This window comes from Dermacentor albipictus, chromosome 8, assembly GCF_038994185.2.
Source record: "Dermacentor albipictus isolate Rhodes 1998 colony chromosome 8, USDA_Dalb.pri_finalv2, whole genome shotgun sequence".
Lineage (NCBI taxonomy): Eukaryota > Metazoa > Arthropoda > Arachnida > Ixodida > Ixodidae > Dermacentor > Dermacentor albipictus.
The window spans coordinates 80,935,790-80,958,126 of NC_091828.1; the positions used below are offsets into that span (position 1 = coordinate 80,935,790).

Genomic DNA, 22,337 nt, shown 5'->3' on the forward strand with positions numbered 1-22,337 from the left:
AGTACTGTAGTAACGAGCTACCAGAGTCATACAGGCAAAGTTGTAAACAGATTAGATTGGTGCATGTTTACACTGTTACAAGAAGTGAGCGCAAAGGTGTGCAGTTAGCTTAGGTAAGGTAAAACTTAAATGCGACGTCTTAAGCATCTTAGATATGCGATATTAAGGTACACCTTTACATGTAATCGCATTGCTATAGCAACACTAAAATTCCCTACCTGCACTGCGCAAAGCAGTTTGACTTCGGCTGAACTTTCGTATGGTATATTCTTTGAGTTTTGAATTTATACATGCGTTTATTAACGTAAGTGCAGCTTGTGCAACACGAATGAAATGTTTTATAGTTAGAGCCCAATGTCTATGGGGTTGCAATGTTCGTTGATAAAATGAATGAATTAATATTTTTTTTTAAAAACGCAATCCATAGTTTAATCTTGAGGTGGTGTAAAGTAAGTAGACTGACCCAGTTTTGGTCCTTTAAGCACTGTTAAAGAACAAAAGTTTCTAGCGCGTCAGAGGATGCCAAAAAGTGTTTCTTAGTGATTCTGAGCATCGCACGGAAGCGCGTAAACGGTACTGCATTGCGTGCGTTTCAAGACTGGAGATTTTATGACACAAATCAATCCGTTAGATGAACCACGCGAGTCTGATGACAATCTACGTTTGTGTAAAACAGATCTGCGATCTGCTGCGATCCGGAGCAACGCTTGTCTGGGACAACGAGCAGATGGTTCCTTACGCCTACAAGGACGATCAGTGGGTCGGCTTCGATGACCAGAGGAGCCTCAAGCTCAAGGTACGTTAACCGCGTTCTGCTTGTTGGTGGTGTCAATATTGTCGAAAATGCCGTTTGGTTGCACGGGATGCTACTTGGCGAGAAACACCTAACACGAGGAACATAGAGCGTTTCGGCTGTTTTTTGTTGGACGCTTTTGTAAAGCGGACATATGTATCCTATTGAAGAAGTTCCAAATTACGCGCAATTTGTGTGTGTGTGACGGCCCTTTGGACAGCGACATTAAATACAATGCGTAGCACTGACCCTAACGCGACTGTAGACACAAACATAAAATGTAGGTACAGTGACATATTACACTTGTGTTCTTAAATATGCCCCAGCGGCTCTCTCAGAGCAGGAGTTTTATTGGCATGGAGAATCACAACAGCAGGAAAACACCTTTTCCTCGATTTAAATAGTGCGACTGCAGCACAAGGAGCAACGTCGCCCATGGCACGGCGCAGCCTTGACTGCCCCCGCGCTACATGAAGAAGTGTGGCGTTCTCTGCGCTCAAAAGCGTAGGGATGAGCAGAGTCGCTGACTCAGAAAGGACCATAGAAAGAGCTCCACGTCTTCTGAAAAAGTGATCAAATATCAGCGGCCACAGCGCTGACACCGCTGACACCGTACAGATGGTTGCGAAGTTCCGTTAAGAGTATTTAAAAACGTTGGTTAAGAGCGTATCTGTGCGCTGAACTTTTGAATATGGGTAGAAGGGGGAAGGCTATGACGGGAACAAGCTACATAGCAGCATCTCCCCAGCCCTCCTCCGATATCCGCTTTCTTTTTCGCGTGCTATATGTACAACGTGGGGCATTTCGCTGACGCACAAGAAGAAAGGAAAAGCCCTCATTGAGTACGATATCTATATTCATTCAATAGCCGCTTACGAAACTAAAATTGCAATGGATATTGCGTCCGCAGCCAATTGTTTTAAACGGCCGGGAACCACGCAACAGGCACTAAATACAGAAGGTGTTGATTATGGCTCAGTGATAAATGCGTAGCACTTTGTTTCAGAATTCCCCGTAGGTGAAACGTAGAAAAAACACTAAAATTCGTTACACCTTCCTGGAAATGGAAAGCAAGCCCCGCAAAAAACCTTGAATTGTTCTGCTCGAGGCAAAAGGCATTAACAACTAAAAATGCTAACATGGATAGTATGAGTACATATATTTTGTGCTTCCACACCCTGTTCCTACCATTTTGAAGCGAAAGCCTGAAATATTTTCGACAATCCAGTACAATAAAAGAAACTGCTGGTAGACAGCTGAGTGCCCTGCTCGGCGATAAGCAGAAGGAGGCATTGGAGGCACTCACGGCACAAGCAAATGAAATCTTGTGACCCAAGTTTGCGTTTATTCCCCCCTCACGGCCAAGCAAGCCAAAAGGCGGTTCATTCAGCATTCTCAATGTCACATTGTCAATTGTCAATGTTCTTTAACCTTTATTTGACTTTATTGTCGACAAAATTTGTGATCTCCGGGGAGGTAGCGCATGCGTCAATTTAGAACACAGCTGAATCGATTGACCTTCAGGTGGCTTTAATGTTTCTTGTATTAGTTGTGATTGCAATACAACATGGAGATTAAGTGGCAGCCTATAGTTGGTTTTCATAGAGGCCAATGGGGTGGAATGAAGACGAAACTCGCTTATGAGTTTGCAAACACGAACACAATTCAATGCTTTCCATTTGCCGCAGACATGGTTTGGCGACGCTTGGCAACGACCAATTTCGATTGACGTTGTCCTCGATAATCCTGTAGAAATCTGACCAGTGCGTTACGTAAAAGTCGCCCCACCTTCCTTTGTGTTATTTAATCACAAAATTCCCTTATCAGCTTTGTACTTTATTAGGCAAGTGGAAGTCGAGAAGAAAATAGAGGACCAGATACTACTATAATAAAGAAGCAAATCGCTACAAGTTGATTTGTATAGCAGAAAAGAGACCTGAAAAGCGCAATAGACAAGTTCTAAAAGATAAACCATTAATTTATCTTGAAGAAACGTGAGCACAATAATAGAACATATATACATATACAAATGTACAGCACGATACGTTACTATATATCGTGACGCCACATCAATAAGTGGCGTCAACAATTCAAGGCTATAATAAGTGAACGGTCGCAGTGTGTTTCCTACATTTCTCTCTTCTTTCTGACATTTCTTTTCAATACATGAACATCCGCCAGCCTTGTTTGAGTCAAGTACACGTTGCTTAGAAACCGAGCCGGCAGGTTTCTAGTTCAACTTTCTTATATAGGTACTCCTTGATAAGAGGCCCACATTTGCAAATCTATTTGCTTCTATATGCTGCAGCTCACATCTTAAGTGATATAAATGAGCCAGCGCAATAACCGCAGTGCGGCCCCTGTGTGAAAGACAAGATTGTTCAGGCGCACTGAATGCGGATATGTGCGCAGGTCCAGTGGCTGAAGCAGGCCGGCTACGGAGGAGTCATGGTCTGGTCTGTAGACCTCGACGACTTCAAAGGCACGTGCACGGGCCAAAGCTACCCGCTGCTGACGGCCATCAAAGAGGAGCTGAAGGGATACAAGGTTGCCAACCTGGAGGTGGCCTCTTCCAACGTCTTCAACTCTTACGGAGAGCTCGTCGGTAAGGTTTCATTACTCGCCCACTGGTCCCCAATGGTGAATGCAGTTGTAGGAGTCTAAAGGCGAACATTGGAATACGATAACGTTCGAGCGTGACAACTAGCACAGTAAAGCTTCACGCTCCTAATCTAAGCGCGAACCGTAAGTGACACGCGAGAAGACCGATAGTCTTTTACGCAATGGATATAGGTTGTAGTTCGTTGCAGGAGGAGGCCCAGGCCTACAGGGTTCTCTACCTTTCCTTCCTCTTTCCCTCTCTGGATCTGCCACTGAGGCTAACAAAGTAAAAGGCCGGGACAGTCGGAATTCCATGTCTCATTCATGTGGCGATGCAACCCAGATGGGCAGCCCAAGGCCGTGGCCAATATGCAACGTAGGCTCCGATATCGGCAGAGAGAGATAGACAACCACGTGTGCTGACGCTACATGGTCGTAGCCTCCGAAACCACTCGGAGCTCGGAGGCAAGGCTCGGAGGAAAGAGAAAGAGGGCTGGAGTATTATTATCGTAAGCGCAAGGGATAAACAGTATGAAATTAAATTTATTCCTAAGGGTTTAAATTTTACTACGTTTCGATTGCAGCTTTATCGAGCTGTTTTGGGCAGCTTTCTTGCAGCTCCTGGATCTTTAATTTCGATTCAAGATATAATAATAATAATAATAATAATAATAATAATAATGTAACTACTACTCTTATTATTATCAAAAATATGTCTTTATTACAAAGGTGGTTGCATCAGCCTACAGCCAATTTTACTGGCCGACTTAAAACATCCTTCCATCTAAACCAGGAGAGCACGATTGACAACACTAAGGGATTACGTTTGTCCCAGCACACTCTTAGAGGGCGCCCTCACTAGGCCCCGCAGCAAAGTTTAGTTATACACTGGAAGTTGTTACGTGTCCCCTAGGGAGCGTTCTGCCACAAAAGGTTTTCAAATCGGCTCATTAATAGCCGAGATAGAAATATTTCAGTGCCGTGAACCCATGATTTCAGAAAGCGAGCTCCACTGCATAGCGAGACACTCTCCCTACTCGCCCCGTCCAGCCTCTGCAAGCGAAATTACTTCCGTGCGTTCTCCGATACCGGACCTTGAGGATCGCGTGACGCATATGTCACGAGTGCCGCCTTCATTTTTTCCCTCATTTCCTTGCATGCGTTGCGCGTGAGCTATTGTGATGTTTCCCTTCGCGCAGCGCATGCTTTTGCGCGCTGTGCACAAGGACACATGCCTAGCGGTATAATTCAGTGCTACGCGAATACTGAGGCAGAACAAGCGGATCGCAGAGCATGATTGCGCGCTGGAACACGGTAGAAAATGACATAGTTTCGGTACCTGTACGACCGTGGGAACAAGCAGACGAAGCAGGAGTACATCTCCCTTGCTTCGGTGCGAAGTAAAACAAAAGTACGCAGACATTCGTTTGTGTGCTGTATTATTTCTCTAAACTTCCATTCATCAATTCAAGCAACATATCACAGAAATGACAGATTTTGCGTTCAAGAATTCTCGAAGTTACGTGCTACCACGAGTGACGTCCCAGTGCGGACTCGAGTACGTAGGCGCAGGGGTACGATTACGTCACCGTCCCGCTTGGAGCGTGGCGGCCGCGAGGAGAAGGAAAAACGGCGTTCAGTTGGAAATTTCAGATCTTTCCGCGGTGATTAGCGATGTAATGATTGCATACAGGATCGTTAGTGCGCATTGTATGCTCTGCGCTTGTCAGCTCAAAACGGTCAGACCTGGTGAGCGGCCATTTAAAAAAAGTTTACACCCTTTAGGTATTATCTTGCCCCACAACAATTATCACATCTGCCTTGCTTGCGTTTCCTTTCTTTAAAGCTGGGAACCCGGTAGTTCCAAGTCACGAACGGCATGCGCGTTATCAGCGTGACACAGCATTGTCGACAGGAAACTAGCGAGCGCAGCCTTTTCAAGATAGCGAGCGCACGCAGGGCAGGTGACGATTATCACTGCGGAGCAAATATGCACTACAAAGGGTGCAAGTGTTTTAAGAGTGCAGTTCAGAAAATGCAGTCGGACAACAAAATTGCGTGGCAATGCGCATGGTCTGCGATCGTTGTGAGACAATGGCAAGCTAAGCCGGTGCTTTCGAACCTTGACCACCAACATTACCACTTGCTCAAAAAAAAAATGGCTGTGGCTTAGCTAAGGTTAAGCCCAGGATGCGAAGCATACTAGCCTTTATTTTAGTTGTTGAACCACTGTTTAGCCTGGTGAACTGCTGTTGCTTGGCTATATTTGGTTCGGCTAGACGAAGAAACATCTCATGCAGGCGAGCGCACGAGCTGAGACCCGGCTATGTAGCTACGCGGCCGCAAGCGAGCGCACCAGTTGAGCCTCCGCTCTTGCAGCTGTTATGACGTCATACGGTAGCTACGCGGCCGCGCGCGGCGCAGCAAGGAAGAGCGTGGTTGTGCGGCTAGTATACTTCGCATAAAAGAAAACTCTTTTCGAAGCAGCGTTTCTTCTGCCACGCAGATCCCGACGAGGTCGTCTGTGACGAGGAGGACGGCCACATCAGCTACCACCTGGACAAGAAGGACTGCACCATGTACTACATGTGCGAGGGAAAGCGGCGCCACCACATGCCGTGCCCCACGAACCTCGTGTTCAACCTCAACGAGAGCGTGTGCGACTGGCCGGAGAACGTCGACGACTGCAAGCACGTCGCCAAGAAGTCCTAGTAGTCCGGCCCGCCTCGCGTCTTTTAAAGAAAAAATTACGCTACCTTGTCGTCGTCGTCGCCCTCGTTGCCCAATATGAACACCGTATCGACGCGTAGCACTTTGTGGAACTGTGTTTTGCGCTAACAGCCCGTTTACAGGAACTTTCACCGGCATTCTGTAGATGTGTTTTTCAGAGGCTGTATTAGTTTCGGCCAGTCCCTTGTTTTACTGACTGTTGAATTAGCTTTCCGGCAAATTAGTCGGTCATTATTGCCACGGTGTAGTGAGTTTCAAATTTATCAGTTTGGTGTGCGTAGGAAGTCGCGGATTCCACGTCACAGATTGAGACATGGCTGCACTAACGAGCGAGAACAAAATTGACATTGCAATCAAGAGAGAGCCTTTGGCCTGTGCCCCGTGCACACTGGGTTCGTTTGAGTAGTGACTAGATTTGCCATTAGTGAGACAAGGTAAAAAAAGTTCACTTTTGAATGGGAACTCTGCCAAATAGAATCTCTGGGTGGTCAGTGCCCCCGATCTTCGAACTCTTGGAAATGTTTAGTGGACCCCACCAGCAGGGACGTCTTCATGATTCGTTTAACCACTTGCAAAGCGGCTGCATAGCTGTACATTGGGTTTAGTAAGCAAGGAAGCTGTGCTTTCGGAGCACAGCATAATTGATTAACGTGGCACTGCGCGCACTGCGCGCACTGCGCAGCACTTTTATAGAGGGTTTGAGGAATTCGTGCAATAATTTCTTGAATTAGGAGAAGGGCACATTTTTGTAGCTGGTCATAGAGCGAGAAATGATGTCATTTGCGCGTGTGAAAATTTTGTTTCGCTTAAAACACGTGTTTCCGTTCGCATTTGCAGTGCCGCACAATTTTAGCTCGCTGCAATCATTCCCATGAGGCTTCGCGCGACGACGACAGACAATAATAAGCATCAGAATTAAATCTCTCTAAGCGGTGGAGCGGGTGACGTGAAATGTTCATATGGCACCGCTGGTGGCTGAGGGCCTTGTTATCCAGCTCCGTCTTTTTCCGCCATCGTCTCGTATAATATACGCTTGCGTCGGAGCGTCGATTTGGTGGTTCGCAAAAGAAGAACACTGCCTTTCAGAATTGTAGCCGAGTAGGCCGTTAGCTCGACGCTGCTCCGGGGGGGGGGGGAGGGGGGGGTCTGCAATGGCGAGCACTGTGGCGCGATCATCGAGAGACTCGTATAATTATGCCACCTGCAGGAATGCGTTTCTCGTTGCCGCCTAAGTATCTAGAGCTCAGACATTTCTTGACGGAGAATTTGATTTTCGCGTTCTTGCTTAGGATTCTTGTGCTGTTTCGCTGTCATTCAAATTCAAGTATCCAACTGTGCAGCATTCTATCGTGTATTGTTCGATGTAGGAAACACATAACCTGTGCCTGATTGAACGTTTGTGCAGTACGGTGCTCTGTGCTGTGTTAAATGAACTAGCCAATAGCATAGGTTTGAGTTAATGGAACCGTTGCACTCTTTATTCTTCATTACTGAGTGTTAGCGCATGCGTTCCGTTTCTCCACGATAGTAATTGCAAAAAGCATTGAAAATGTATATCTTTATATTTTCTTGTACTTGTTCTCCTCACCTGTCTTAGTCGTCGACAAGTCGTGGCACTTGACAAATGAGTTAGGGCCGATGATGAAGTGACGTGCAACTGTAACCGTGAAGTGAGCGATGGGACCATCTTGCGAGACAATGTGCCCGAAGTATTGACATTTAACGTACACAGTGGCTAGCGTTCCCGCAAGCCGCATGTGTCAAACTGAACATTCTAACCCAGAAAAAGCTGCCCTTAGGCATGCGGCACTTGCAGTTATGCTAGGACGAGCCGGTACTCAACAAAGACACGCGTTATGTTCTTCTTTTCCCAAACAGTACACTAAAAGTTAACTGAATTGCCGTCTTCTCAGATCAACTAAAGGTGTTATGCGATGTTTTTCGCCAGCTTTGACTGGTGTCTTCAAGGAAGCTTCTTTCCACGAAAATTTTTGTAAGGACTGCGTTGGTCACAAGACAAACTGAGTTAGGATTTGTAGCCAAGAAAAACGAGCAAGGCCACCATGACGCAGCGAAAACATCATCATTCCTAGGTGGGAACCGACTAGCTGAGCAGTGTGCATTTTAAACTCTTGTATTTCGTCTTTATTGAACGCCATACTGTGTAATAATGTTCCTTTAGTGCTGGGTTGATTTCAAGGTGTTCTTTGTTTTGTGGACGCATGAAATGACATGTAAGGGTTCCCGTGAAATTATTAATGTTTATAGACGTATGCCACGCAAAATACATTTTAGGTTACTGCACTCCGCAAAGCACAGCCAATGTATAGCCAGCTTAGCCACTGCCTTTGATGTAGCATAGCTGAGAGCTGAAAACTCACTTTGCAGCTTAGCTTGCAAGGGACCAATGAATGTACTTATGCAAAATATCAGGGTTCATCTGGGAAACGCATCACACCTGTATAGACAAGTGAAGGGATGTAAAACTTTAAGAAAAACGAAGTGGCTTGAAAGGTTTTTTCAACTCTGACACCGTCATTAAAAGGGGTTGGCGAAGTGTGTTTCGGGCAAGACAAGAAGAAGCAAAGCTTGTTATACATATTATACATTTATGTATTGTTTTAATACGTTGCAAGAGTATTTTGTGTTGTAAAAGACATTTTGTGTTAGTGTAGAATGTGTGTGAAGCAATCTATATTTCTGACGCGAGGGAACGTGGAACAGGTGTCAACGTTTTGGGGGACATCGCATTCCGCCAATGCATCTATATAGTTTTTCCCTCTTTGACTTCTTTTACGTCACTTTCTGTAACGATATGCTTAATTTCGCCCGCTTTGGATTGTGGGTCGTTGGATGATCAGTACTTGCTGAACTCAATATCGTTACTCATTGATTTCTTGGAAAGCTGCTTTATCTTTCCTCTTTATTTTTTCATTTTATTATTTACAGACAATGCTTTCTTCTGCGCGGAAAAACATTTATGCTTGAAAGCCATTTCTGAACCTACTTTTCAAACCTATTCGTTGTAGGTACTGCGTATGTGCTGTGTTTGATTGTTTTTATTGATTTACCACCACAAATAGGCAGTTTTTTGCGGTTTAGATAAGAAACCAAGCATAGTCGGCCATTCATGGGTGCAAAAAGACGAATGATTTTTCTGATGCGCGCAACGCTCAAAACTGTTGAACCAGCCTTCCCGAGAAACTCTTTTTTAACGGTACCTTTCTTGGGTCTGAATATAGAACGCCCTATCTTAGCGATGTTAATCTTTCGACGTGCCGATGGTATTACGCACAGAAAACGCAGCGCGCATTGTTGTACAATATGCCGTGCTTATCGTTTATCATAGCACCCATACCTGCAGGCTCGCTTTGTTAATTTCTGCATGACCTGGTGCACTGTACAAAGAAAGCAAATCACCTTTAAACGTGGAAACTAACTGAAACGCGAGCATAAACAGCCACAATAATTACCCTAAAATCTACTTCCCGCATCAGTATTCAAGTGGCAGGAAAACTTTATGTAAGTGAGAAAATCGTGAATGGTATCTGACAGACAAAATACAGTTGTCTCAGTAAAGCCGAGACCTAGTGATATGTTGAGTAACGCATTGAACCCGTACGTGGAATAACAATATCAGATATTTTTCTAGATTGCAGAACTCGTGTTTGTTTGAACATCTTGCCTCAATCATATTTCTTCAAGGTCTTGGAACGCCGTCGCGAAGAATATCTGCGTTTGGAAGCAATGCTTATGCAACCAGATGTTTCTAGGCTTATTGTAATCAAGGAACTACTATATTCATTAAGCAACTAAAAAGAAACACACAAAAAGAATGTTAATATATCTAAAACCGCCAGGCGCAATGTTGGGAAGTGTGAAAATTTTCGATAGGCTTTCATTCGTGCGATTAGTGCTAGAAGGACCTCTGCCTGTGATACCCGGTTGGACAAAAATTGCGAAAGTGTTCGACTTCAAGTACGCTCAGGCAAAAGGGCGAGGAAGAATATTGCGTTTTGTTCGTTTCATTTAATAAATTTGCTGGCCATACAAAAAGTGTCGCTTTTGACCGTATGGACAAGACTCAGGCACCTATTTTCTAGTTTAGTTCTCATCAGCTAGGTCCTTGTGCCCGATTTGCTGAGTGTGACAGTTTACCATAGGCCAAATATGTTATTTCGAAAAGGAATGCCTCGAATAAACAAAAGAGACGACGCGTAGAGTAGCTTAGCTTTAGTGAGAGCTGATTAGTGAGCGATGCAAAACGTAGACTCGTCTTGAATCATCAACAATAGAATCTTTCCTTGAAATGAATAACCATCTTATTATGCAGCCATTGATTGTGGCAGAAAAAATGGCATGAGTACATGCGGATTATTTTTTGTGCGAAGCTATGTCTGGTTTCACGAGTCATGTCCTTTTTTTGTGTAACACATTTCAACATGTGTTTAGCTCTTGTTTCCCCATTTACGAGTTAGGTGTCCACTTTAATTGCGAACCATCGCCCAGTGTGTTTTCCTCAACGCGTATAAGTATTGGCACCAGGGCTGGCAATTGGGCCCCACGACAAGGAGGCAGCAGTTCGCCCGGCGAACGTCTCTCTGTCGGAGTTTCTTATTTATTATCACGCATACCGCCTATGACACTTTGCAGATTGGGTGTGCTCTTTCTTTTAAATCTTGTTTGTGTTTTCTCTTCTTCTCGACGTTGTTCCCTATACCGTGTCGCGCTGCGTGCGCCCAGCCGAGTGCGAGGAACTGGCTCGACGAGGTCTCGGCACTCGAGCTTCTGTACAAAGTCGACTGCCATATGAGAGAAAGAAAGCGAATAAATACAAACAGAAAACACCAAAGACGACTGCTTCTATTGTTACGGCGCCCCATGGTGCTTTCAAAACAAACCAACGCCAGACGATCATGGTGATCGTGACGACGATGTCGATGACCTGAAACCATGGCGTACACCCAATAAAGTGGATTGACCTAGAACCGAGAGATGCAGGTAAGATGCATTGCTTGAAGAGACTTCTAAAAGCTCAACGAATAAACGAAACGAAGATGTGCGCTACCATTGGTATTGTGTGTGCGTTGGTGAGCGCTGTGATTTGCAGCAACGAGTGATGTCGTTTGTACAATAACATGAGCATTCAAATTTTGGGAACCACTCGCTGATGAGAAACATTTGTTGTTGTGGTTTACGCGTGCAGCGTAGAACTGCTGTCACAATCGTATTTTCGATATTGTTTGCACAAACTTTGCTTCAGCTCAACTCTAGGTTAAAAAAAAAAAACGATGTGCAGACGGAGTTGTTTAACGTGCGCCAACATTTCCTTCAATACATTTATGAATATAATACATTTATGAATAGAGCAGCGAACAGTGAGTGTCACTGAAAAGCCAGTCGCAGATATAAGATTTTTATATTTGTTACAAGAAAGAAAATAACTAGATCTATAAAAATGAGACAGAGAAGGAAAGAACTAAGAAAACCACGTTGTGATATCGACTGTTCGCCGTCATGGGGCAAGATCTGTTCATGTTTGCCGCTGCACCTGTGACACGATGCAAGTTAGTTTAATTTTAAGCATTTGTTTACTTCAATGACACGAGCGATAAAATTGTAAACATTGGTGTAGTTGTCTAATACTTTGCTATTGCACTCAGTACCTTGCATTTTGGGTTTGACTGCGAGATTGTTTTAACAAGCAACGAACGAAATAAAGTGTGCAGGTTTGTTCCCAGTTTTGCTGCTACTCTTTAGGTTACAGGTTTTTCATCAATACGAACGGCGACAGGCTAAGCGTGAGCTGGGACATTCTCGAACTAACGTTTAAAACAGAAGTAGGCATTAAGCGATACGCAATGAGGTTCGTACCGTTTAGGAATACTGCTGCTGGCGCCGTATATGACAGGCTTATTCTTGTGGGTTTATAAGATCTCTGGTGCTCTAGAATGTGTGATGGGCCAGGCCGAAGGTCAGAAGTCTACTAGACCTCTATTTTTCCAAAAACCACGGATCATGTAAGAAGAGTGTTTGCTGAGCAAAAACTTACGCCGGACTGCACGTACAGTCGCCCAAATCTTTAACTGGTGTGCGGGAGCGGCGACTTTTCCGGGCGTCAGCGCCGTATGACGCGGCGAGGCTGGAAACAGCCTAGTAGACGATGGGCCCAGCTGAGCGCGCTTTGTCCGCATGCGCTTAGCCTCAGACTGTTTCCAGCCTCGCCCCGTCAAACGGCGCTGACGCACGGAAAAGTCGTCGCTCCCGCACACCAGTTAAAGATTTGGGCGCCTGTACTTGCACACATGCATATGTTTACATGGCTTTTAAGGAGTGGGCATTGATATTATTTCTAGTATATTATGATCAGTATTGTTCTAAACGAGATAAAGGAAGCAGGGTGGCTGAAAGACACAGTATAATAAAAAAAAAGCAGGTCGGCAGGTATTCGCAATCTTGGACTACAAATCACAAGCTGCGTAGTGAATGCTCACGGGGTACTGAGACTATTTAAAAGTACGCGCAATGCATAATAAATTTCTCAGTGGTCACAAGCAAACAATAAAGCCATAAAGCCATGTCATAATCAGAGGCAAAGGACACAACATTCCTCCCCTGCAGTTTATCTTCGTACTTCCCCAAAGCAGGTGGTACACATTGAAGTCATCAATGATGACCCAGGGGCCATCAGTTTTCTTTAATATGTATAAAGGCGAGATTCCTAGGTGGTTCGTCGCAATTGCTCATAACCGAAAAAAGTGGCGTCTAGTCCAGTGAATGAAATGATATCATCAGGAGTGACGTATACCCCCGTAAGCAGGCAAAGATGCAATGGCTGAATATGAATGAAGAAACAAAAGAAAGAGAGCACAAAGGAAGGAAAGAAACAAGAAACGAAAAAAAAACAAATGTCTGAGTAAAAGAAAGCACAAAAGAATACAGAAAGTTCAAAGAAAGAAAGACGGAAAGAAAGAGAGAAGGAAAGACAGAACTAAGGAACGTTTAGGCAGTTCATTAGGTGCTCGCATATGTCGTTGAGGAGGTCGAACTACTGCGCCATGCATTTAACTTCGCGCTGCGGCTCGTGATGGCGCCCACGTACCTCATTCAAACAATCAAATATCACACGAATGTAGCAATATCTTGCAAGCAGTCTGACCCCTCCGACGGTATAACCTAATGCATTACCACGTGTCCAGCTGGCTTTCGTCTTCACCTGTTACAGGAGTTTAACATGCTGCCAAATTTTTCAGCCTTTCACAGAAAAACCACCCAGATAGGGATATGTAACAACCAATAAGAAAGAAGGACACCTTGTTCTTTCTTACGCGGAAACATACGTATTGGCCGTAGTCATCCGGCTAAACAGCATGCGAAACATTTCCAAGTCCGTGCGGATTCAAATGAGAACATTGCTCGTTTCCCCGCATGTACGTATCTTTGGCATTTGCCAAAGATACGCTACTAGATACAATTTGGTATCTAGTGGCGACATTCTTTAGATTGTGAGCCACTCTGTTACCAAATTCCGGTAGTGTTTTCCGCTCCTCAGAAAGTGTCAATGTTGTGCAGCCGTATTTCTAAAACAAGTAAGAAACCTGATTGTGTAAAGAACCACGTGAAGTTTGTAGATTGCAGCGTCGGTGTGGTTTTAAGATTCCCTTGTCATGTGACAAAGTGTATGTAGGGCAGTCACGCCGCTGTGGTAACGAGCGCTTTAGAGAACATGAGCGATCCATACCAACAGGCACAGGTCCCCATTGGGCTCCGCATTGTAAAACATGCAAGTGCAAACCCATGTTTCGTGATACCACGATTTTGAAAAAGAGCCGTGACACCACCGCCCGAGAGTTATCGAAAGCAATTTTCATTCAGTCATTGGGGTCACAGTGCATTAGTGTGCCTTCCTTAACCTTGTACAGTGCTGCATTTGGTTTTTTGGATTCTGTCACATGAGTGCGCGCTGTTGGTGGCTCATGTTGGTGGCTCTACCGCATAGTGTTCACTCCGCATGTTACTCTGGTTTGAGCAGTCTATAAAGGAGTGACGCAATAAAATGATGTAAGTTGAGAGTAGCGCCTTGTCCTGTCGTCTTTCTTGTGTTCGTCGTTTTGCGCTTAACAAAGTATTCATGGATTCGCACCAACTAGCCCGCCAACGCATTGTGCTGAGCTCCAAGGAACTTGTTTTATATTCAAACTTACATTTAAAAAAAAACCCAATGGTTTTTCTGAAACACTCGTTATATACACTAACCGAAAGTTACTATCACACGATTTGGCAATAATATAAATTGAAATTACACCTTATATAGTACGCAGTACATGAAAGAAAGTAAAAACATGTATAAAAAAAACACACACACACAAAGAAACACCAGTTCATCATGATTCCACCATGAGGTTAGATGTTTTCTCTCTTTCCTTTGGGTAACTTTTTTCCCCGCAGTTGCTCTTCAAATTCAATCGAACAGATTTCAATTCCAGATGCATTAACTTTATGTATCATTTTCCATGGGCCCCAATTGAGAAAGCTCAATCGCAATTCAGAAAGCTCAATTGCGATTGCTCAATATAAGCCATAGACAATATTATTGCCTGTGGCTGATAGCCATAGACAATAACATTGTTACGAACACGTGTGACAAAATGGGTTTGTTCACACGAGGTGGATCATAGTGGTAGCGCACTCCGGCACCTAAAGCTGTTCGTTCTCTTCGTCCTCTCTTCTTCCTCAGTTCCTTTCGCATCTATGTAACAACATTTCCTTAAAGCATCAGGATTGAATGGAATTCACTTTGCTATAGCGAACATTTGTAGCAGCAGATTTTTGAGTACACGGGCCCTAATCTTTAATACAGTCGTTTGAAAATATCTATGCGATTGCCGGGCATTGTGCAATCGCAAATTGTCCAATATAAAAAGAATGGAGAAGACTGAAACTATGCCATTACAGAGACCGGAGCAGTTTGAATTGCTTTATTGACATGGTAGCTGCCGCATCGAAGGCATAATCAGAAGACATTAGAAGCCATCAATAGAGCTTGTGCATGCGGTGAGTTATGAGTGTAAATCACCGTTAAAACAGAGAAAAACAGCCAAATGTCCTAAAACAGTCGCAAGTCAGAACGAAAATGGCCTAAATTCGCCCTTTCTTTCAACGTCCTTCCTTAGCCTTCAAGCTTCTGCAGTTTGACCCATACACCTTCTTTCGGATAACCCAACAACGTTGCTGCAGCGTATTTCGGTGGCTCCTGAAGAAAAACAAAAAGAGAAGAAAAACTTGTATAAGTACATGGCCAACTCGGATATTAGTGTCTTACTAATAATTTTATTATATTGACTTATTTGGTACAAAAGAAATGGTAGATGCCGTTATAGCTGTACCTGTACTTGTTGATCTGGGCTGCTAAGCACGTGGTCGCGGGAACGAATCCAGGCCACGCGGCCGCATTTCGAAGGGGGTGAAATGCGAGAACACCCGTGCACTTAGATTTAGGTGCACGTTAAATAATTTCCAGGTGGTCCACATTTCTAGAACTTTCACTACAGCGTGCCTCGTAATCAGATCGTGGTCCTTGCGCGTAAAACCCTATAACTTTTTTTAGTCGTTAACCTTTCTCGCGAGATCACTTTTCACTGGCTGTCTGTTCGCTGTTCGCTGTCTGTTGCTACCTGCACCTTGTGTTGTTTGATTGTAAGCGCGACGCTTATTCTGTAGTACTCTCTGGAAGAAACGCAGGCAGTAGCGATTACTCCGGAATCTTCGGTGACTCAAGTGTAGAAGCCGACGCGCTTAACCCGCAGAGAAGATTTTTGACGATCGCCGACTGAGCTTGCCGCTGTCGTGCTACTTTGAGTTTAGCCTGTTTTTGGGGGCACAGGTTCACCCAATAATAAGTTACTTTTTTGTCCTTGACCTTCACTACCTCATGACAATAGTTCATTTTGTAGCCCGTCCTTTCTGCGGATAGGGACGTTGTGGTGGTGCAATTATTTTATGAACGTGGTTGCCATCAATAACTTAGTGACTACGATGACCCGATGCTTCTTTTAGCGTTAGCTACCTTTAAGCAATTATCAACAGTTGTCGTGGTCGTCTAATATATCTAGAGTCGATGATATATTTTAAACCAAAGATTTCTTTACCTACTTATGCGCTACACATTTACCTACGTTTATTGCCTGCAACTTATACTGCATAGGAAGAAAGTAAACACAGGTGAACACGTCACAACTAGTCGTGGAATACTTAAATACAGAGCTTTTATTGAAACTTAGCTTTAGGCATGCCTAGAGAGAGACAAATCCGGCAATATCATTACTAGTATGGATAAGATAGATCAAGCGACTGAGGAGTTCTATAGAGATTTATACAGTACCAGTGGCACTCACAACGATAATGGAAGAGGGAATAGCCTAGAGGAATTTCACATCCTACAAGTAACACCGGAAGAAGTAAAGAAAGTTTTTGGAGCTATGCAAAGGCGGAAGGCAGCTGGGGAGGACCAGGTAACAGCAGATTCATTGAAGGTTGTTGGGCAGATTGTTCTAGAAAAACTGGCCACCCTGTATACGCCATGCCTCATGACCTCGAGCATACCGGATTCTTTGCAGAACGCCAGCATAATCTTAATCCATAAGGGGACACCAAATACTTGAAAAATTAAAAACCGGTCAGCTAACTGTCCATTGCCTACAAAGTACTTACTAAGTACTTCGCAAGTCGCAAGTAAGTAAGTAAGTAAGTAAGTCGCAAACAGAATCAGGAAGACCTTAGTCTCCTGTCCACCAAAGGACCAGGCAGGATTTCGTAAAGGCTGCTCAACAATAAACCATATTCACACTATCAATCAGGTGAAAGAGAAATGCGCAGAATATAACCAACCCTTATATATAGCTTTCATTGATTACGAGAAAGCGTTTGATTCAGTCGAAACGTCAGCAGTCATAGAGGCATTACGGAATCAGGGTGTAGACGAGCCGTATGTAAAAATACTGAAATATGTCTATAGCGGCTCCACAGCCACCATAGTCCTCCATAACGAAAGCAAGAAAATCCCAATAAAAAAGGGCGTGAGGCAGTTACATACAATCTCTCCAATGCTATTCACAGCGTCCTTACAGGAGGTATTCAGAGACCTGGATTGGGAAGAATTGGGGATAAGAGTTAATGGAGAATACCTTAGTAACTTCCCATTCCCTGAGGATATTGCCTTGCTTAGTAAATCAGGGGACCAATTGTAGTGTATGCTCACTTAACTCGACAGGCAAAGCAGAAGGGTGGGTCTGAAATTTAATATGCAGAAAACTAAAGTAATGTTTAACAGCCTCGGAAGAGAACAGCAGTTTACGATAGGTAGCGAGGCACTGGAAGTGGCAAGGGAATACATCTACTTAGGGCAGCTAGTCACCGCGGATCCGGATCATGAGACTGAAATAATCAGAAGAATAAGGATGGGCTGGGGTCCGTTTGGCAGGTATTATCAGATCACGAACAGCAGGTTGCCATTATCCCTCAAGAGAAAAGTGTAAAACAGCTGTGTCTTACCAGTACTCACCTACGGGGTAGAAACCTAGAGGCTGACGAATAGGGTTATTTAGGATGACGCAACGAGCTATGGAAAGAAGAACGATGGGTGTAACGTTATGGAGGGGTAAGAGAGGAGATTGGCTCAGGGAACAAACGCGAGTTAATGACAGCTTAGTTGAAATCACGAAAACTAAATGGACATGGGCAGGGCATGTAATGAGGAGGGAAGAGAACCGGTGGTCATTAAGGATTACGGACTGGATACCAAGAGAAGGGAAGCGTAGCAGGGGGCGGCAGAAAGTTAGATGGACGGATGAGATTCAGAAGTTTGCAGGGACAACATGGCCAGAATAAGCACATTACCGGGGTAGTTGCAGAAGTATGGGAGAGGCATTTGCCCTACAGTGGGCGTAGCCAGGCTGATGATGATGATGAACCTTTAATGATGTGCTGGCTTTATGTGCATAATATTGAATTTACCTGAATGTTGTAGTATATAAGAAACCAGCAACTGGTGGTTAAGATCCTCAGATAAGCACACGGGCCACTGGTAATTACATTTATACACGGCGCATTGAAGTGGAAGAACTTAAGCCGCTCATTATCGTCGCTCAATGTGCATGAAGTATGCAAATATATGCTGAAATTATTTCTAGGTTATTGAGCAGTCACCGGAATTGTCAAGGAAGGAGGATGAAAAATAGACGGGAAGACAGCGAGCGGAAATGACAAGGCTGCGAATAACTCATTTAGGGAAGTATCTACATTGGCCCAAGAAAATTATCCGCACCACCGAAACATGACTACAGCCCTATAGCGGGTTGCATTTCGTTTCTTTTAATCATAACGCTCGGCTGAAAATTAAGTCGAAAGCTTATTGTAGGCAAAGTAGGTCTGGATAAAACCCTAAGTTCGTATTCCTGCTGAACCGTACCACACAAAGTTTAGTAAATCAAAAACTTCTATATGTTATTGTGAATAAAATGATGCGAAATGCTTGCGGTTATTCAGTTCTGTACAGTTGGCATGGCGAATGACATGGGGTACGGTGCATGGAATAACTTGAGCGGTACGGATCCCCTGCTTTTCAGATGCGGGTGAATTGAGTATTGTCTAGTGATGAAGTGATAATGAGAACACCATATTACGTATGTATTTTGTGAATAGTTTGTATTCTTTGTGAAAAATTTCCTATAGGCTTAGAAACTGTGACAAACCGTTTCAAACTATTTCTACGAGGAAGAGACAACTGCAAGCTTCCAGCCGCCAGGCAGAGTGAATGATGTGATGTCCAAAAGTTAAAAACCCAATGGTTCATGCAGGCTTCGCCTCTAAATCGTTCTTTTCTTGAGCTTATCTAGTACAATTATGCAATCACTCACGATACTCGAGCACTTCGCACTCTACAAGGCTCTGAGCTCAGAATAATGCCTTTGGTAACTAGGTAACGCATGATGATTTAAGAAATGTGTAGTAACGTTTCTGACACTAGATAAATAGCTTGGTCAATGTTAGCGGCAATGTGATTTGCCCAGGACAACAGCTCGTCGTTGGCTGCCGCCGAACTTACGGTGCAACATTGTGAGGTCGCAGCATGGGTCACCACGCGTGTTATCAGTTCACTTTTACAAAGCATTAGCGTCCTGGGCCGTGAGCCATAGCTCTGAACCATGCTACTCTACCTTAAAGAACAGAAAGATGGCAGGATTTGGGGGATTTAATAGCTTTGTTGGAGCAATTATGGTTATTATGTTCTACCTTTAGTAAGGCAGTTGGAATGGCAGGCTGTGGGGGTTATAGTTGCTTTAGCTGAAGAATTAGGGTTATGGCGGCGGCCTATTGGTACTCACGTCTTTGTACTTTCCGCTGGGAAGTAGCCTGTACCGCATCACAAGCAGGGCGAGAGTGAGGGTGAGCTCCATCTGCGAGAGCGCAGTTGCGATGCACCTTCGTGGTCCGAATCCGTACGGAAAGTACGACATCGGCTGTATGCTGTCCTTGTTGGCCTTGCTGAATCTGCGCCAGCGTGTAGTCAAGGTTTAATTTAAACGAATGGGACTGCGCGTGTACTATACTATCAGTCTCGAGTCTGCAAGATGGCGGTGATCCACGCAATCTTTTCGGCGGTTGTCTGTGAGCGTTGCGCGCGTTTGCTCCGACAAAGCCACCTAGAGTTCACTAATTGGTCTAGTGAGAAAAGCCGTTATGGCATTGTAACATACGTCATGGTATGAATGTTGGCACATGGCTCGGCTAAGATGATTGAAGAAAATTATTTTAATCCGCATAGCACTTCTTGTCTACTTAAGCCGTAATCTATCTATCTATCTATCTATCTATCTATCTATCTATCTATCTATCTATCTATCTATCTATCTATCTATCTATCTATCTATCTATCTATCTATCTATCTATCTATCTATCTATCTATCTATCTATCTATCTATCTATCTATCTATCTATCTATCTATCTATCTATCTATCTATCTATCTATCTATCTATCTATCTATCTATCTATCTATCTATCTATCTATCTATCTATCTATCTATCTATCTATCTATCTATCTATCTATCTATCTATCTATCTATCTATCTATCTATCTATCTATCTATCTATCTATCTATCTATCTATCTATCTATCTATCTATCTATCTATCTATCTATCTATCTATCTATCTATCTATCTATCTATCTATCTATCTATCTATCTATCTATCTATCTATCTATCTATCTATCTATCTATCTATCTATCTATCTATCTATCTATCTATCTATCTGTCTGTCTGTCTGTCTGTCTGTCTGTCTGTCTGTCTGTCTGTCTGTCTGTCTGTCTGTCTGTCTGTCTGTCTATCTATCTATCTATCTATCTATCTATCTATCTATCTATCTATCTATCTATCTATCTATCTATCTATCTATCTATCTATCTATCTATCTATCTATCTATCTATCTATCTATCTATCTATCTATCTGTCGTTCTGTCTGTCTGTCTGTCTGTCGTTCTGTCTGTCTGTCTGTCTGTCTGTCTGTCTGTCTGTCTGTCTGTCTGTCTGTCTGTCTGTCTGTCTGTCGGGCCGTTAAGTGTGTTCTCCTGTTCCAGATGCCGTCGTGGTAGTTCCAGTGCTGACCTTCCAGCTTCGTGATCTTATTCGCGTCATGAGGTCGTCGTTACGCCATCTTACCCTGACCCAGTAGCCCAAGTTGTCAACAGCTTGGGCCAATACTTATGAGCTCATGTTCTTGATGCTATCGCGGCCGTTTCACCGCCATCATTCCAGCTTTGTTATGCGACACTCATCATGCCGTCGTACTAAAAGTCATTGTGGTCATACAGTCGTAATGCGTTCGCTTTCATACTGCCATAACGTTGCCGTCGGGGTCATTCAACCATCGTCATTGCTGTCTCGGGATCTGACTCTTCTCATGCTGTCGTCGTCATGCTCTCTGCTCGGACCAATTGGACCAAATAGCTTGGATAATTGGGTATGCGTTGGGGGGGCGTGATGCCGTCATTGTCATTGCATCGTCGTCATTCCAGCTTTGTCATCTGACTCTCCTAATGCCGTCGTCTTCATGCTGCCGATTTACCATAGTCAGCACTTCAGCAACGTTACCCCATCGTTATCGTGTCGTCGTGGTCACACAGCCTTCATCATTTCATTGACGTCGTTTTTTTTGCGGTGTAGTATGGTAATCATAATGTCATTCAATCGTGATTATGGCACCCTTGTCATACCGTCATCATCAGCCGCTATCACGCCTCCTTTCTCTGGCCGTCGTCGTGAAGTCGTCGTGATCGTACCATCATCGTCCCGCCAGCTACGTCCTCCGGCTCTGGTCATACCATCGTCGTCAAGTCAATGTCGTCATACGGGTGTTATAAAGTAATCGTCCCGCGATTCCCATCATACACTCTTCGTTATCCCAATCTGATAATGCCGTAGTCTTGTCTTCTTGGTAGGTGCTGTCGTTTTTCGATCGCGATCACGTGAGTATGATCATCCCATTGTCGCGATGCCGTAGTCACCCCACCACCATCTTCGATGCGTCGACGTCATTTCTTTTTCGTCATTTTATCGTAATCATGCTGTCATCGCTCAATCGTTAATATGTGGTCGTCATGATGTCATCGTCATCGTTGCCTAATGGTCACACAAGCTCTATCATGTACCCGTTATTATGCCGTCGTCGCCATGCTGTCTCGGTCTTGCGATGGTCGTCATTCGAGCTTCTTCATCGGATTGTCTTCATACAATTGTTGCCAACCCATCGTCGTCATCACATTAGACAGTTTTAGTTTCAGGTACGTGAAGGCTTTGCGTACGTAGAGCTGTTACGTGCGAGCAGTGCGCATGCGCAGAACGCAAAGGATGTGCGTGAGTCTCGCAGACGTACGTGAGACCCAGAAGATTGCGTGCGTTCCTTGCGCACGCAAAGAGCTCCGCGCAGCGGTCTCGCGAGATCTAGAACAAGCGAGAGCATCATTGCAAGATGGCAGCCAAACACGCCCAGAAGGTAGTTCCACGCCTTCGTTTTTTTTCTAAAAACGACTTGCATTTGTTGCGAGACGTAAGAGAGTGCAACCCCTTCGAGGACAACATGCGGTATAGCACTTTTAGGCATTGCGAAGCTCCGATCGACGCAAGAACACACTTTTACGTGTTTTGCACGCCAA

General features: G+C 44.2%; 2 protein-coding genes across 2 annotated transcripts in view; one reads left to right on the top strand and one right to left on the bottom strand.

Annotated features, from left to right (window-relative positions):
* The window catches only part of Cht7 (chitinase 7), a 208,989-nt gene extending 198,013 nt beyond the window's left edge, over window positions 1–10,976 (top strand). Inside the window, exons 14-16 of the mRNA XM_065427728.2 lie at window positions 677–796; window positions 3,206–3,398; window positions 5,901–10,976. Coding sequence (XP_065283800.1) covers window positions 677–796; window positions 3,206–3,398; window positions 5,901–6,106 — 519 coding nt within the window. The 3' untranslated portion in view covers window positions 6,107–10,976. The remainder of the gene's footprint in view (window positions 1–676; window positions 797–3,205; window positions 3,399–5,900) is intronic.
* A 4,255-nt stretch (window positions 10,977–15,231) lies between these two features.
* LOC135898604 (cytochrome P450 3A28-like) overlaps window positions 15,232–22,337 on the bottom strand; it is a 44,392-nt gene continuing 37,286 nt past the window's right edge. The window contains exons 12-13 of the mRNA XM_065427653.2: window positions 19,507–19,672; window positions 15,232–15,377 (exon numbers count right to left, since the gene is read on the bottom strand). Coding sequence (XP_065283725.1) covers window positions 15,294–15,377; window positions 19,507–19,672 — 250 coding nt within the window. The 3' untranslated portion in view covers window positions 15,232–15,293. The remainder of the gene's footprint in view (window positions 15,378–19,506; window positions 19,673–22,337) is intronic.